The 17,352-nt window shown below is 34.5% G+C and overlaps 2 protein-coding genes across 3 annotated transcripts; one reads left to right on the top strand and one right to left on the bottom strand.

Annotated features, from left to right (window-relative positions):
- Nucleotides 1-7,029: 7,029 nt before the first annotated feature.
- Nucleotides 7,030-8,462, top strand: LOC132180964 (1-aminocyclopropane-1-carboxylate oxidase). Its single transcript, XM_059593981.1, has 4 exons — nt 7,030-7,210; nt 7,310-7,536; nt 7,632-7,965; nt 8,067-8,462. The coding sequence occupies exons 1-4, from the start codon at nt 7,106-7,108 to the stop codon at nt 8,355-8,357; spliced, it is 957 nt and encodes a 318-aa protein (XP_059449964.1). The 5' UTR covers nt 7,030-7,105; the 3' UTR covers nt 8,358-8,462.
- A 2,287-nt stretch (nt 8,463-10,749) lies between these two features.
- Nucleotides 10,750-16,726, bottom strand: LOC132182501 (tyrosine-protein phosphatase DSP1-like). Of its 2 annotated transcripts, XM_059595764.1 has the most exons (6): nt 16,433-16,726; nt 15,972-16,065; nt 13,433-13,480; nt 11,741-11,798; nt 11,593-11,636; nt 10,750-11,494 (listed from the first exon to the last, which is right to left on the bottom strand). In XM_059595764.1, exons 1-6 carry the CDS (start codon nt 16,678-16,680, stop codon nt 11,309-11,311), a joined length of 678 nt encoding a protein of 225 aa, XP_059451747.1. In that variant the 5' UTR covers nt 16,681-16,726; the 3' UTR covers nt 10,750-11,308. The 2 variants fall into 2 exon arrangements, with proteins under 2 accessions (XP_059451747.1, XP_059451748.1); XM_059595765.1 differs by lacking the exon at nt 13,433-13,480.
- Between the last annotated feature and the right edge of the window lie 626 nt (nt 16,727-17,352).

Below are 17,352 nucleotides of genomic sequence, written 5' to 3'. Positions count from 1 at the left end.
AGGTTAGGTTGGGTAATAATAATATGTCAATGTCATGGAGTTTTTTTTTTTTGGGGGGGGGACATGAAAAACAAATCAGTTTTTATTTCTCCACCGAGAAAACTCTCCCCTTTTTGATTTTTCCCATTCAAAGTCTTCCACTATATTTCATATTTTTCCTCTTAATAAAAATGAAAAACTTCAATTACATGTGCTAATTTGTGATAACCATGTGACAATATTAAAGATGTCATATAATACCTTGTAATGACAAACGCAAACGTCTATGGTTGTCAGCATCTCAAGTCTCAACCACATCCTCCTTATACCCAATAATCAATATTGTGTATAGTGTCACATCAACCTAAATGCATTTTATTTTTATAGGTTACTATCTCTTTTTTTTTTTTAATTTTTTCATCGTATGGTGCAGGTGAGAAATACTGGTCAATAAAAAATAACGTTCGAGTCAACAATAAATTTGTTGCCGTAAGGTAAAGCTTATCTACTTCTCTTTCATGGGAACCCAATTGCCCGTTCTCCCTAATGCCACCCCGCTCCGCCTCTTACTTGCCATCTCCTCAACCGCATAGGGTTTTGGACCGGAAACTTTATTTTTTAAGATTATTTTATGTTAAAACAAATGCAACATAATGAAAATTCAGTTCTATTGAACAAAGTTTCGTAGACAAGGAAGAAAAATGTGTAACTTCAATTCAAATTTTTATTTATTTTTTAATATAAAAATATGAGAAACGCTAGGTGTTCTTCTAGTGTTCTCTTGGTATCCTCCTAACTGTGATGTGGCTTTTAAAATTATCGTTGAATTTGAGATTATCATTATTGAATTTTAATCTATTGGTGATTTTAAAAGCTACATTCAGGAAAATACTAAAAGAACATCTAGTATTTCCCTAAAAATATAAAAGCCTTAATTAGAAAAACAGTCATTGAAGTACACCTGAAGATAAGGCAGATAAGAGCCACATAATTTAACAAGTTGGTAATGAATATGATAATGAAATCAGAGCTACCCATATGCAAGTTGCTTACACACATTATTCCTTCATAATAATCTAGTGAAATCCTCAACATTTTCCCACGAAAAAGAAAAGAAAAGAAAAGAAAAAATGACATCTTTCACATCAAAAGGAGAATTATTCAACTAATAATTATCAAAGAATTCAACTTTTTTTTTTTCTTTTTTTTTTTTTGGAAAAAGGGAAAATATGATCAAATGACTAAACTAATTTACCTACCTAGTCTAATTAGGCACCGGCTAATGTGGATTTTTAATATTTGAATCGTTTAAAAGATCATTACTTATTTTAAACATGCCAATTAACATGGCATAAGCTTAGAGGAAAAAACAAGCTAGAAAAAAGAGAGAGAAGGAAATGGAGAATAAAACAAGGAAAAATTTAATTTAGGTGTTAGGTTTTAATGCAAATTTAATTTAGTCCTTAATGTTTTTAATTTTGACAATTAGGTCTTTAAATTTTTCTCTAATTTCAAATAAGCTCCTTCATCAACCTCTTGTCCAATCAATTAACAATATCTCACATTAGACCAATCAATTAATGCCACATAACTCTCACTTCTCAAGTCATGGGGTGAAGGGTATATTAGTACCTTAATTGTTCTAATTGTTATGAGAAATGTTGTAGTGCAATAAAAATACTATTTTTTGCCCATAAAAGTCTTAGGTGGCAAGAGGTCATAGGCCTCATCCGTAGTTGCTGTGACTCTACCCATTGATAGGCCTATGGCTTCTTGCCACCTAGATCTTTTATGGGCAAAAAATGGTCTTATCTCAATTGTTATTTAGGGTATATTAGTTGGCATATGATGTGTCAAAAAAGAGTCATGTGACATTAATTGATTGGTCTAACGTAATATAATGTTAATTAATTAGATAATATATTGATGGAGGGACCTATTTAAACTTAATGAAAAACCTAAAGACTAAATTAAAATTACATAAAAACTTAAGTACTAAGTATAATTTTTCCGACATAAAAGAATAAGTTTTTTAATTATAACAAATATATATGAAGTTTCCAGGCAACATCAGTAGAATTTTTTTCGTTCTTGATGAAAAAGATGGGTGTGGTCAAATAAATTACAACCATATCTTGATGATTAGAAAGAAATCTAATCACTTGAGGCCATGATTTTTTCAATCTTTGTAAGTTGACTCTTTCACTAGCCGCCATGCACGTACACAAGTCAGTCGAATTTTCTCGATCGATGCCTAAAATTTTTTACCAACGTGGAGGAACGACTAATTTCTGTAAAATATCATGTGATGCATTTCACTTGGGAGGGTCTAATACAAAAAATTAGCTCATCTAAGCAATAAATCCTGTTCATCTCAAGAATTTCACTTGGGTGGTCAAATATATATACCAAAATTAGCTCAACTTTGGATGAAATATTCCTATTAACATGTGGAATTAATGAATGATTTTGTACCATTTAACTATAGCTAGCTAGTCAAGAATTAGGGATTACTATATATGTTAGAAAAATTAATTAAATGGATAAATTTAACTCATTTCTTTTAGTTAAATTTTTTTTTTAAGATAAGTGGTGATTTAATATAGTATTAGAGCAAATGTTCTAAGTTCAAACATTGTCTCCGTTATTTACCTCTTATTTCAATTAAATATTTTACGTGTTAAGCCTTACTAAGGAAAGATTTGAACTTACATGTGAGGAAATGTAGTGCCGAAACCAAATCTCCAATGCACTAAAGGAAATGTAACATTTGCTCATAAATTATGGAGATGCCTGCACAAGATTGAAAGTATTATGGAGATGCCCAAACCAAACTCATTTTAGGCTTATTAGACCTCCCACAATTTTAACTTATAGTTGGGGATGAAATCAGGATTTCTTATTTGGAGGAGCCAAATTAGTATGAATGAGAAGCTAACACTAGTTTTAAAGAAAACTTTAAAATCCAAGGAGGGCCGTAGCCCCTAGCCGACATTTAGGCTCCATTTTTTTGACGTAAATGTTTTATTTTGGAAAATGTTTTCAGTTAAATCATTTTGTAGGAATTTGATTTTAGCTGAAAACATTTTTGGGCACTTTACTCATACGAAAAATCAGCGACAGCAATGACAACAGTCGGTGACAGCCATTGATTTGTACGCAACTAGCGGTTGGCGACCTCCATTGGCGGTAGAGAATGAGTTGCGAGAAGGAGGTCGGGTATTGTAAGTCGAGAAGGTCATACTCGGAAGAAAAAAAAAGGAGGGGAAGCCATGTTACGCAGCTTCAAAGAGGTTTTCATGGTCAATCGATAATATTTTTGGTTTGACCAAAATTTTTTCTTATCAAATATCAAAAAATAGGGGAAATTTTTTTTCTAGAAAATGTTTTCCACCAAAACAAATGGACCCTTGGTTTCATCCCCGCCTATAGCCATGAAAAATGATATCAATGACAAATTAGTTTTCTCGTGCGGGTTTACAAGTCATATAGGTAATCAAATACAAAAAGGTTTTAGGGTTGAATATATTCTTTTCACATGACATGATTAGGATCGAATACTTACTTTTAATTTTTTGTTTTTTCTACGCAATACCAAAGAGAATGGGGGTAAAGGGAGAATGGCAGAATAGAGCTGCATAGGAAAAGACGGCCTATAGTACTAATGAACATTTGGGGAAAAAAACATTAATCATGTTGTTTTTCAACAAAACATTTTAATTATTGTGTTATTGGTTTAAGATGTAAATGCATTCCTCATTTTATTGATGTAAATGCATGAAAGTAACAAGCACAATTTTCTCTTATGTTCTCTTGATTTCATTTTTGATGGAATATTAATTAAACAATTAACTTTAAGCTTCTAGGTGATTTAACACAGTATCAGAACAAATGTTCTAAGTTTGAACCATATATCTGTAATTCACATAAACATATATATTAGTTTATGATCATTAGTATCTTATGGAAGCCCTACCGAAAACCCAATAATAATAATAATATAATAATAATAATAATGATAACCATCAACTCTAAGCTTGTTGAAGCATATCCATCCACCTTTAACATCGTCGTGGGCATTCATCTTCCATGAGCAATGTGGTCGGCCTTTGGAGTGGACAGGACGTGCATGCACTCAAACTCTTCAAGAGTGATATGGTAGGAGCCACCATATGAATTATCATCATGCAACTTACCTAAAGGGGTTAATTTGCCACGAAAAAAAAAAGCAATTAAAAAGACTAATTTTGGTTTGTCTAAATTAAATTCACCCTCCACCATCCATCCATCTACGTAAACCCATTTTTCTATATATTCACAAAGCTCCAGTACTCCATTCACTAACCATGCATATATATGTGAAATGATTAATTTGCAATCCATAAATTGCTAGAAGATGATAGTGAAATGCATTGTGAGAGGAAGCAAACAATCTCCCACTAAGATCTAATTATGAAAAACGTTCGTATGGAAAAGAGGGTATCTTCAATGTGAAAGTCAACAAAATCGTCCTTACATTTAGCTATTTTACAAAATGCTACACTATTTAACAAATTTGTGGAGGTACTTCCTTCTTTTCCTTGTTGAGATCTTTTTATCTCCTTTGCAACACGGCAACTTAGGTGAATGACGAAAACAACGGGCGGCGGTGGCAAACATGGTGGGACCATGGCAGAGGTTTACGGTGCATAGTTGCGGCGCAAAGCTTGAGAGAGAAAGAGAGCGTGGTAATATATATATTATTAAAAAGAAAAAATAAAGAAAGTTTTAGAGAGTGGGATATAATGATGTTTTGAAAAGGTGATTCACTAAAAAAATAGAAAAAAAGTAAGTTTTTTTTTTTTTTTAACTAAAATTGAATACATTTTTCCCAATGAAATGTAAAAGCCCCTTGTTGCTCACCAAAAGTTACTCCCAATGTCCCTTTTTATTTTCATCCTTTAGTCAGATAGAAATAATTAGTTCTTTCACCAAAGAGAATTTGATGTCCCTTATGGCAATTGGCCTCTCTGATAATTAGGAGGCTTTGAATGAATATTAGTTATTTTAATATTTTTTATTAAATGAAAGAGGCTAAGGTCAAATCATAGTGGTCCAAAGAGGAAAGGAGAAATGAATAGTGGTGAATACCAGACCATTATAGCTGGAACTGACTGGACATACCCTTTATTTCCTAGCTTTTTCTTCCACAAACAATTTTCCACCCAACAATAAATTGAAATAAACAAATACTTCCTTCTCAAGCTTTTAAGATATTTATTATTATGATTATTATTGTTCTTGCTGAAACTAATATAGTGGCATGCATTCACGCCTCTTGTTTCTTTGTCGACCCCCACAACATACACCAAAGTAACCATCTTTCTTGTTTTTACACTAAAAAGTGTATGTTCAATGATATCTCCCCTCTCCTCCTCACCCTCACGTGTGACTCCATTACTAAATTGTTATCGTTTTTGCTCTCAAACATAAGTTTTTTTATCAATTTTATTGGCCGTCTTTAGCATCACTTGTATATCAGGTGGATTTGTCAGCGCCATCCTCGTTTACAGCTTTAATCCTTCTGTAGGGATCCTCGTTTGTGCCAATACCATGAACCTTTGCCCAAAGATCCTTCTTCATTCTTGCACCTCTTACCTTTGTCTATATTCCAAAGACTTTCATTTGTGCCTGCACCATGAACTTTTGCCCTTACTCCATGGACCATCGTCCATGCCCACACCTTACACCTTTATCCCTACTCTAACGACCATTATTCATACCTATGCTATTCTATCATAACGCACACCACTATCGTCGCCCATGATACCACTTGTTAGGCAAATTGACATTTTTGAGTCTTTTCAGTGAAGTTATGATATTATGTGTTGGAACATGCACTACTCAACTCAAATTAAAACTTAAGCCTATGAGCTCAGGCCCAATTATATTATATTAACTACTTAAACTTACTGCCCAAATTACTAGCAATGTAGGTTACAAATTCCCGAAGATTCCAATCCCAATTCCCTAGCAATTTCTACAAAGAGTACATGCTCAAGATTTAAACATTTTTTTTTCTTTTCTTGCAAATAAGAGGTTTTTCATATGAATGCTAAAAAAAAAAAAAAAATCATGAACTGATGGAGTTTAACAGTTGTACTACAGTATCGTAGTTGCAACTTAAACAATGATAGGCTACTAGTAAGAAGCATCGTTTCAAGCCGACGAGTGACCCTTTAGCTTTATTAATGTGACTTAATATCCAATTTTGATTAAGATTTTTTCTTCTATTTAATTGTGTATATACGAAAAATCTAATATAAACTATATGAATTCTCTTTATTTCACTTCCATATTAATATATTATGTCACTTTAATTAAGCTAATGTTTATTAATACTTTTTTTTTTTTTAAATAAAAAATAGAATCCAAAACTCATTTAACAGTCAAACCCCCAGCACACTTTAATAAACCCATTGATATCAGCAAGTCCAACTTGGCTGAAAAGCTAAAAAGATTGTTGGATTTTTTTTTGAAATAAGACAGAGAGCCAAAAGGCTACTCTATAAAGCACACGTCTGTGTAACATGTCATGTACCTGAAAAATGTTATATTTTAAATTATAACAAAATGGGATAAATATATAGTATATGGTATTATATATTTTGAAAACCCCAATAATAATAAGTGATGTGAAGATGCTTGGTAGGAGCCTTCCAGGCACTTCCAAAACATTTCCAAAACATTCAAAGAAGAAATGAGAAATGAGCATATACATACATGGAAGGCGGTGGCAGTCATCTTATTCTAGGGAGGTCAATATTGCAGGCGAGAAAGTGGGTCCAATCCCATTATATAGGAGAGAGAGAGGGTTCAACAAGGCAAAGCGACCTTAATTTACTTGTCTATGTATATACATCTTTTAATTTATCCAATTATTTATTTTTTATAATTAAAATTAATATAATATTAATAATTCTGATTAGAGCTTCAGACACAACCTCCACTTCACAATTCACATGTCCTTCACTATTACTTTTTACCTCTATAAATACCCAACACCAAACTCCAACACTGCATCATCCAACACACCTTGCTCATAGAAACAGAGAGAAAACACACAGAAAACAGAGAGAAAACAGAGATGGAGAACTTCCCAGTTATCAACATGGAGAAGCTCAATGGGGAGGAGAGAGCAGCCACCATGGCTAAGATCAATGATGCATGCGAAAACTGGGGTTTCTTTGAGGTACACATCTTCAACTGTACTTCCCGTTAATGTGTTCTTTCATATCAGTTTTACAAATGGGTCTAACGGTTTTGTGTGTTTCTTGTCTGAAATTTTCAGTTGACAAATCATAGCATCCCCCATGAATTTATGGACAATCTGGAGAGGTTGACGAAGGAGCACTACAAGAAGTGTATGGAGCAGAGGTTCAAGGAATTGGTGGCAAGCAAGGCTCTAGAGGGTGCTAAGGCAGAGGTCAATGACATGGATTGGGAGAGCACCTTCCACGTGCGCCATCTTCCCCAGTCAAATATTTCTGAGATCCCAGATCTTGAAGACGAATACAGGTAATTATAAACCAAGTAAAAATAATGAATAATTAATACTATTATTGCCTTTGGAATATTCCTTTTTCCCTCTCTCATAATATTATACTACGCAGGAAGGTGATGAAGGAATTTGCGTTGAAGTTAGAAAAGCTAGCAGAGGAACTCTTAGACCTGCTATGTGAGAATCTTGGACTAGAGAAAGGGTACCTCAAAAAGGCCTTCTACGGCTCAAAGGGTCCAACTTTTGGCACCAAGGTTAGCAATTACCCTCCATGCCCCAAGCCGGAGCTTATCAAGGGCCTCCGCGCGCACACCGACGCTGGCGGCATCATCCTGCTGTTCCAAGACGACAAGGTCAGCGGCCTCCAGCTGCTCAAAGACGGGCAGTGGATCGACGTGCCGCCTATGCGCCACTCCATTGTCATTAACCTCGGTGACCAGCTCGAGGTAAAAAAACAATTTTTTTAACACGACCTTGAAACGTCAAATATCTCGACTTGCGAGTTGTTGTAATACAAGATGATAACTTTGAAGTGTTGAATACACAGGTGATCACCAATGGGAAGTACAAGAGTGTGCTGCACAGAGTGATAGCACAAACTGATGGAAACAGAATGTCAATAGCTTCATTCTACAACCCTGGAAGTGATGCTGTGATCTATCCAGCACCAGCACTGGTGGAGAAGGAGACAGAGGAGAAGAATGTGTACCCTAAATTTGTGTTTGAAGACTACATGAAGCTGTATGCTGGGCTCAAGTTTCAGGCCAAGGAGCCAAGATTTGAAGTCATGAAGAGCATGGAAGCTAATGTTAAGTTGGACCCAATTGCAACCGCTTGAGAGCAGTTTTACTTGAATTAGGATTCTCTCCCGTTCATTTGAACTGGATAATATCCCGTTAGTTATAGTGCATGAGTATATTTGTCCACTCAAAAAATAAAAATACTCATCTATTATAATTAATCGGAATCTTGTTCCGTTTTACTTGTTCTTTTGTTTTTTCGGAGCTAAGAGCAATTTAATTTACTAGAAAAATATGTGTGTGACATTGTCCGTTATATATTATATTTGTGATGTGTTTCCTTAAAAAAGACTAATAAGTTACTTTAAAGGGTATGAATTTGTTATTTGTAGTTAGTAGAATGTAACCAGAATTGGTTCCTTTTGTTAACATTATCTTATGAGAAGGATGGTTCAATATTTGTCGTCTCTCTCTCTCTCTCTCTCTCTCTCCCTCTCTCTCTCTAGCTTTATGCCGTGGATCACTTTGTTTTAATCGAAAATTTTATGGATATTTTTAAGCGTAAAACAACTCCTCTTCAAATCCATCTCGTGGAACACATAACATGATGCATCCCAAACAGGCAGGCACCCCCACCTCTCCCGCCGACTCTAACTCCTACAGACAGATTGGGAGTGCCTCAAACAAACCTTTCTATAAATAAATCTTTCATAATATCTTCATTTGTTGCATTAATGGAATCCATCCCGTAGTATCATTATTTGACAAATCCATAAATTAAAGGGAAACTTTGTCTTTACTAATTGAGTAAGATTTGTTTGTACAACAAATCCATCAGGTAAAGAACCATTATTTGACTAATGGTGTACATGTCACATAATTTAAAATTTTTAAATTACAAAATATCATGTACACAGTTAAATATAACAAAATATAATTGTTAAATGAAGGGGCGCCCACAATAGACGTGCCCCTCCACACACTTTTGAAAAGCACATTATAAAGTAAGATAGTATGACTGACAAGCGTTATTCTTGACAGTGTGTTACTTTAGTTGTTTTTCATGCCCATCAATGGAGGTGAGGACCGTGAAGTTATATATAGCTGACCCATTGGATGGGTTGAGACATCAGATCATTTGTTAACAATCTAAGTGACTATCAAACCCTCTCTTCAGTATAATCTTGAGTTCTCTTAAACAGTGAGTTTTGTAAATATTACTTTTGGGGCAAGGGACTGATAATTTTAATTCATCCTCCGAATCACCGAGCACTACTAACAATTTTTATCATTTGAAGGAGCTTTCTATGCAACAAACAGCCAATATGTCCTTTTTTTTTTTTTTTTTTAGTTTCACATAAGTGCTTTTTATGAAGATCACAACAAAGTGTCTCACCACACCTCTTTTGTCTAACGTAATGGGAAGATTTCTTTATTAAAAAAAAAAAAAAAAAGAGCAATCAAAGAGTTTTCTTTAAGATCGGATCCCCCCAACAAGATGACGATATAGTCCACATCAAAGTTTCTTTATGAGATGGAAACTTGGAACCCACGTCAGCATTCAACTCGTGTGAGTGGAGCAGGAACTAATAACCTATTTCTTTTGCATTTATAATCATGACTGGAATCATCTCTGAAGATTGACATTTGCAAGACAATCAATAAAAAAAGAAACATATAATTCAAGGGAGAGCACCTTTCGCGGATCAGAAAGTTTCTTTAGTATCGGTTGTGTTTATCTTGTTGCTGATAAAATATCGGACAGTACTGTCCTTTTCCCTCTTTTGCTTTGTAGGCAAGAAACTTCAGAAGTGGATCTTGTACGAACCAACCTCCTCAAATATCAGCCACACCTTTGTCATCATGCCCAAGTTAAGCTCTTTTCAGGATAGAAGACAAGAACTTGGGGTGGGATACACCCCCAAAACAATAATAATCTATAAATTCCCTTGAGTAATCATTCTTAATTTCCAGACTTTCAAGTGGGTTACGTTCCTCATAGGTCAGAAAAGACGTAACCAAATAAAGAAAGAAAAGTGGGTCATTTTCGTGTAAAGCAGTTTAACATAGATAGTTATCCCCTCTAGGAAATTAATACCATAATGGGCCCTCAATAGGGTTCTCTCTATTCTATATTCACCGTGTAGCAACATAAAATAGATTCTCCATATTTCACTTGAAATTGGGAGAATCCTGATACTGCAAAATAGGTAAAAATATTGCTTGCTTCTGCCTTGAATTTAATGATCAACAATTTCCAATAGAAATGCGCATTGTAGTGAAATAGTTTGCCTTTAAAGCCACAAGATTGAACTTTAGAAGCAAAGAACATAAATTGATTAAAAATTTACCATCTTTTGGTTTATGTTTTTACTGGGTTCTTCAAGTACTATGCAAAAGGATATTTTACATCATTGATAATTCTAACAGCAAGCTAGACACTCGACATAGTTATTCAGCATCACAACAGGAGTAACGTAAGTCAAATGCTAGAAGGATTCCATTGTTTATTAAATCATACTATATATGTTGATCAAAGTACATCATAAAGATACCAAGATAACTATTCTACGAGTAAATATATTTTTCTGAATCTATACTTGACTACCCAACAACAAAGATTCATGGGTAGATCAAAATCTTTCTAGCTGCCTTGCCTTCCATTATAATCATTGACAGGAACAGCTGGAGTGGAAGAGAGGAGTTGCAATCTTGAATGTTTCCACTAAAAACCCTTTCAGCATCAACTTAAGACCTCTAAACCAAGCTAACTAAAATTTTCGACCCCGGACATATCAGAGAGAGAGAGAGAGAGAGAAAAAGAGGTATAGGGCGAGTTTGTAACACTCCAAACAGGACACACTATATATATATATATATATATATATATATTCTTTTTATTCCCAATGAGGAAAAAAGAAGAATTATTCCTTCGCAGCTAAAATGCATTCCCGGAACTCATCACCTTTTCCTATTTATTCTCAAAGTAGGACCTAAAGGATTCTCTTCCATTAAATAACGGAAAGGCCGTTCGATAGAACTTGGTTGTTTACCTCCTTGAGCATGAAAATGACATTGGCAGATGCTTCAAGCTAGAGACATCAAACAACTCCATAAACCTTTGATCTGAAACTCTAGCTTTAGCAGCTGCAAACCGCTGGTACTCATCAAAAACAGATGTCAGGCACCACCTTTGCAATTTTCTCAAGCATCCCACAAGACAACCGGTTCGATGCTATACAAAGAAAGAAAGCACACAACCATCAACATGTTAGAATGTTCCGAAACCAAAATCAGGTATAGAGAGAATGCAAATCAAAAAAGCGCACATACCTTCCCTCGTTTACAATGAATTAAAACTGGGTGATTCCTTACATCTGAATTGCATACAGGAAAGGAAGTGAATATAAGCAGTTACTTAAGCAATAACACTAGAATTGAACCAGAAACAAAAGATATGATGTATGTATGCTTGCAGTACCAAGGACAACGTTTAGTGCTTCACGAATTGTATCTTCCGGGATATTCACAAATGGCTCCTGAATGCACAAATTTCGATATAAATTTGTTAGATTGTATATCATTCCAAATATCAGAACTTGCAATACTCACACAATCAGGGGCAACTTAGAGTTTTAACTACTGGAGTTCTATTTTACACAAAAAAAAATTATCAACCCGGCTACTATTACATTATTCAAATGGAAAAACCAACATGCAATTTAGCTCTGCAAGGTCACAGTTGCCAGCATATATTAATACACACAATTTTAGTAACAAAAAGATCAACAGCTATGTTACTGCTTTCTTCATGGCCAGCATATTAGCATATGATTGTTAGTAATAAATCTCTCGCCAAATCCAAGCCTCATATTGAGACAAGTACCAGTGCAAACATTCACCATCTAGTTTAGTTTCTACGTAATTTTGGCATCATTACATGGTGATTCTGACATTAAATGAAAAACATTGGATTAAGGGCATCACTTTTTCCTATGAAAGTCCTTTTTACGAAGTTGTCATGGGGTATTAATGTACACATTAACCATCTGTTAGAGTGAAATTCCAAGTAAGGATGATTTTCAATCTTAAGAAAACCTTACACAAAGAAGCATAGTGCAAAATATGAGATTGCTCTCATATACATTGATGGTCAATCTCCACAATTATTCTTTCACTATCATGTGTATGGTGCTTGGTGATTGTTGCTTTCACAAATCTCCGCAGTATATAACCAGTATGGACAATTAGATTTACATATCTAAACCATCTTCACAGTATGGTCCTTAGCGATTTTTGCCATGACAGATCTCCATCATACATAACCAATGCTAAGTCATGCACTATAAAAAGGTACTGGCAGAAAAGAATACAATGGAAACCATAACGCGATTTAAGTTCCATCCCCACTCACTATAAAAGATCGCAGATGTGGAGACAATAAAAAGGTACTGACAGAAAAGATATGAAATGAAACACATAATGCAATGTAGGTCCCATCCCCACTCACCATAAAAGATCGCAGATGTGAAGGGGACAAGGACAAAAGTGGCAACAGAAAAATCAATTAGGAAGGTCAGCCAAAACGGTCTAGAGGGCATGTCGATAAGTAAATAACAGAATTCAGTAAAGGCTGTTCTTATCTTATAAGAATATTTTTAGGCCTACCAAAAGTATGCAAACACAGCCAATGATGAAACATCTATAAAAGAATTCCAACAAATTGCACATCAGAAAGATAATGGCAAGTGTTTATAAATGTATGGGAATCTGCAATTACAGAAAGGAACAGAAACCAAGATACTGTGTAAACCTTATCGTTGAAAAACTCAATGAAACTTTAAGCAAAATTTGAAGACAGTGGAGCTAAGAAAGAAAATGAGGAAATTGAGATAACACCTTGTAAAGAAATGAGAGGGATAAAAAGATGACCCCTTTTTTTGATGTTTTTGGCTCCATCAAGGCACCAGAACTTTAGAAAATACAAAATTTTGAGCTCAAAGGTACAGAGCAGAATTTTACAACATGAGATTTTAGTATTACTATACTTCTACTACAGCTATTATTACTATTACAAGAAGAGAAGCCTTTCTCAATTTGGGAATGCAACTTGAGAAAGGATCTTCATAAGCTGTAGTGAATAAATACGTGCTGGATTTGCATCCTAACTTACCAGAAAAATGTAAAAGTTTTGAGTCCTGAGTACATGATCCGAAAAATGCTACCAAAGGAAAAGAAGGAAAAGAAATTAAAGGTTGATACATAAAAACAGCTTCTGTACTCAAATTAAAACCTTGCAGGAAGAGAGATGATGTCAATTAAATCAAAACGCAGATTAGTAGAAAGAATTGTAAGAACGAAACCAAATCTTTACAATGATTATCAACTATATATTACAAATCTTATGCTGCTAGCTATGAGCCTAAGGAAACTATCATCTTTAAACCATTTTTCATTTCAACTCTAAAAAAATATGCAGGTTCCAGATTCATTATTTAGCAACCAAATACCATTTACCTAGTTAAATTTTGTAAGAGCCATCTTTGATATCTAACAGAAGATTAATCTTTACTGAATACGCTTAAATATGGTTAATCAATATTTTTAGGTATAAAATCCCTCTTAAATATTTAAAAGAAGAAATCCATGTAATAATGGTAGATTCCCCCAAAAATGAAGAAATGAAAACATCACATCTGCTAGGATTTCATCTACCATCATTTCTTTCTCTTCCATTTTGTTTGCCAATGTTCTGTTTTTGGACGTTTGAAAACAGATGCCCATTATCCAAAATCAATGAACAAAATGATATGACTTTCCTAAACCACCCTATTTATTTGAAGTATAATATAATAATGCACCAAATAAAATAGAGGTAGTTTTAAAAAAGTAATTTTTTTTTTCCTTTGTTGTCAAAATGATAAATGATATTCGAAGTTGGATTACAAAGATGGGCAAACAGAATGGGATAGTGGCATAATTCACAGCATCTACCACGATTTTTGAATCCAAAGGCTGCACTTACACTTTTTAGAATGCATAATTTTGATAAGAGGACCCAACAAGTAGCAAATCAACAATCTGATACAACCTATGCTAGAAAGACTCAAAGGCACATTCGTAAGTTGTGAGAGAGTTACACTAATCTGGTTTAAACCCGCAGATTGATAAACCTAGCTTTCATCAGCAAAAGATTTATAGGTTGTGAGAAATTGTGTTAGAAAAACCAAATTAAGTCTTACAAAGAAATATGCACCATAATCCTAATCATAGCATAGTAAACATTGTTCAAAGCCACTGACAAGGAAGTATACTTCTTGCTTAGTTTGGGTCACATGGCGTCATGATTCAGTTATACTCAATAAGGCAAGATCCGCATTATACTGATCCTACATTAATCAGTGTTATCCCTGCGCACAAGTTTAACCACATCGGTACATTTTGTTTTTTAAGCAAGATTTAAACTTGCACTCACTGCACCCCAACCCACCACTTTACCCTCATATGTCAACCTCATAGTATACCTGGATTTGAAAACATTGAGAACAAGAGTTTAAGAGCCATTTTAGGATTATGTTGAAGAGCTTAAAAAGTATTTTTAGTTCATAAATAGTTGTGCCAAGCAAAACTAGGTCAGTTTGGGAAAAAACTTAAAAAGAAGTGCAAATTTTTTTTATAACCTTTTTGCTCTTAAAAGCCCAAAACTCCATTTTGGGAGAAGCTTGAAACTAAGGCTTTTTCTAAAAAGCTCTTTCAGACTTTTTCTATAAACAAAAGCTTTATTTCTCAACACAATCCCAAACAGGTTCTAAGCAAGTCTAGGAAATGGTCTAAATTTTTTGTAAGCTAATTGTAATTTGATGCACTGAAAACACAAAATTTGTACGACACAATAATGTCAACCTAAGCCAAGATTAAGTGGTCTAAGCCTAGAAATTCTAAACTTAGCATATCAAATCAAACAACATATACGATCTTGCTTAATTTAGGCTGTATATGAGAGAGAAAATAAAAATAAGGAAAAAACAAAAAAACAAAAACAAGGAAAAAAAGAAGAAATATAAGCGATTAAAAGAAGCCAAGAAAAAAAAAAATACAAAGAATACTTGGGACATAACAAAACTAGAAAGGTATCTAATTTCATAATGTACATGATGGCCGGCGACATTTTTCCCACAGCAATCATAGTAGCACTCTATAAATAAATTATTAAAGTAACTTCAACTAATAAATATTCAAAAGAACAAATAATGCATGTGATAATTGTCGATTGCCATAAAATCAATTCACCTGCCACAAATCTGCACAGCTTTTTTTAGTATAATTTATGAATTTTATACTTATTGTACTTTTTTCACTTTTTCAAGATGCATTTGGACAAAAGAAAAATCATTGATCAGACTAAAACACATTAAACATCAATTACGAGCAAGAATATAAGATAATAGTCACAAATACTACTAATATCACAAATTAAAGAAGACACAATAATTAACTACTAAAGTTTCTCCTAAAAAGAGCATCAGTGGGAAATTAAGAGTGTAACAATTTGATGTTAGTTCAGACAGATCTTTAGGCGTGATTGAATGAGAATTTATTGAAACTGAACTAACTACCACCATTAAAGACGAATACAACCTAAGCCTTACGTGAACCAGTAAGACCTTAAGGCGTATATATGTATATATAGAGAGATATAGATATATATGTACCTTATATCCTTCAATCCCGAATTGAAAGAGCTTGATCCCGTTGGACTTGAGAAACTCCATGTTCGCCTCCGGATACGGCTCTGGACACAGACATCTACATCCACAAACACAACACACACAAAAAACCCTGTCTTCACCAATCCATTCGTATATCCATATCTAGCTACATGACTATATCGCCATGTACTTATATCAAATCAATTAAGTCTTAATCCTAATTAAATTTTAGTCTGCTGTAGAATTTTTGTCAACCAATCGAGGTCCGCCAAGTCAACTCTCGGAATCCATTTTCAACATATCGGATCGGTGACATAACTTTTTTCTATTCTTTTAATCCTATCTAAGTTCATACTCTTCGAAGCGAAAAGCACAAACAAACAAACATACTCGTGTGTGTTTGTGCGTGCGGTCCTCTGAACATGAATGTGAAGGAGGTAATGAGAGGAATGGTGGCTACGTACATGATGGAGCGGAGGCCTAAGGTTTGGAGGAAGGAGAAGTTGGCGGACTCGGGGAAGCCGGAGCGGAAAATGCCGTTGTCGACCATGGAGAAGTTGAGAGGCGGTATGTAGGGCTCTTCTCCGTAAAATTCATCGGCGGCGGCATCAACCGCCAAGTCGCGGTGGTTAAAGGCGGAGACGTTGGCGGAGGAGACTACTTCGATCGTCCGGCACATCTCTTCCTCCGGCTTCTGCTCTGCTATTGTCATTGATAATGATAGAGAAAAAAGTGCCTCTGAGAGTGTATTTATACTGTGAGCGAGTGAGAGAGGCAGAGAGAGAAAAAGGCTTTCGGATCGCGAAGGATATTCGGGGCTGCTATGCGCTGTGGTACCCTCCTTTTTTTTTTTTTTTTTTGCTTTTTACTTTTTTGGACAGTTGGAAAAGGAAGTTTGCAGACACAGAACGGTTATTGGAGTGCTCGGTGCGTGTAGAGTAACAGAGGCGGCTATTTATAGAGATAAACAAAGAGGGAGAGAGAAAGACGGCATGGTAATTAAATTACCAATTTTCATCTGAATTTGGCTTCCTTCAAGTTAAAAATTAAAAAAAAAAAATTGAATTTTTAGCAACTTGTTGTACAAGAGTTCATATTAAAATTATTTATTCAAATAAATTTGAAGTTGCGCGGCAATTTATTTATTTATTTATTAATTTTTTTTTTGACATGTTCACATGAAAGAAGGGGAAGAAAGATTCGGACTAGTGACATACGCTTCATTAGGCGTGATTCGTGATTCATAGTCAATTGAGCTACTCCTTGAAAACACGTAACAATTTATTCAGGCAAGTGTAGAGGATTCTTTATTGGAAGCGAGCTAAGCTAAACTATGTGCACATCTTAATTATTATATTTAAATTAAATAATTCAAAATATTATT

Source organism: Corylus avellana, chromosome ca5, assembly GCF_901000735.1.
Source record: "Corylus avellana chromosome ca5, CavTom2PMs-1.0".
NCBI classification, from domain to species: Eukaryota; Viridiplantae; Streptophyta; class Magnoliopsida; order Fagales; family Betulaceae; genus Corylus; species Corylus avellana.
This window is presented reverse-complemented; position numbering and strand designations above follow the sequence as displayed.

Excerpts from the sequence above, each read along its gene's own strand:
- LOC132182501 (XM_059595764.1), bottom strand. The coding sequence starts at position 16,680 with ATGACAATAGCAGAGCAGAAGCCGGAGGAAGAGATGTGCCGGACGATC. Across the intron at positions 16,066-16,432 it reads TTAGGCCTCCGCTCCATCAT|ATGTCTGTGTCCAGAGCCGT; the intron begins GTACGTAGCCAC and ends TTGTGGATGTAG. Across the intron at positions 11,799-13,432 it reads AAAACTTTTACATTTTTCTG|GAGCCATTTGTGAATATCCC; the intron begins GTAAGTTAGGAT and ends TTGTGCATTCAG.
- LOC132180964 (XM_059593981.1), top strand. The coding sequence starts at position 7,106 with ATGGAGAACTTCCCAGTTATCAACATGGAGAAGCTCAATGGGGAGGAG. Across the intron at positions 7,537-7,631 it reads GATCTTGAAGACGAATACAG|GAAGGTGATGAAGGAATTTG; the intron begins GTAATTATAAAC and ends TATACTACGCAG. Across the intron at positions 7,966-8,066 it reads ACCTCGGTGACCAGCTCGAG|GTGATCACCAATGGGAAGTA; the intron begins GTAAAAAAACAA and ends TTGAATACACAG.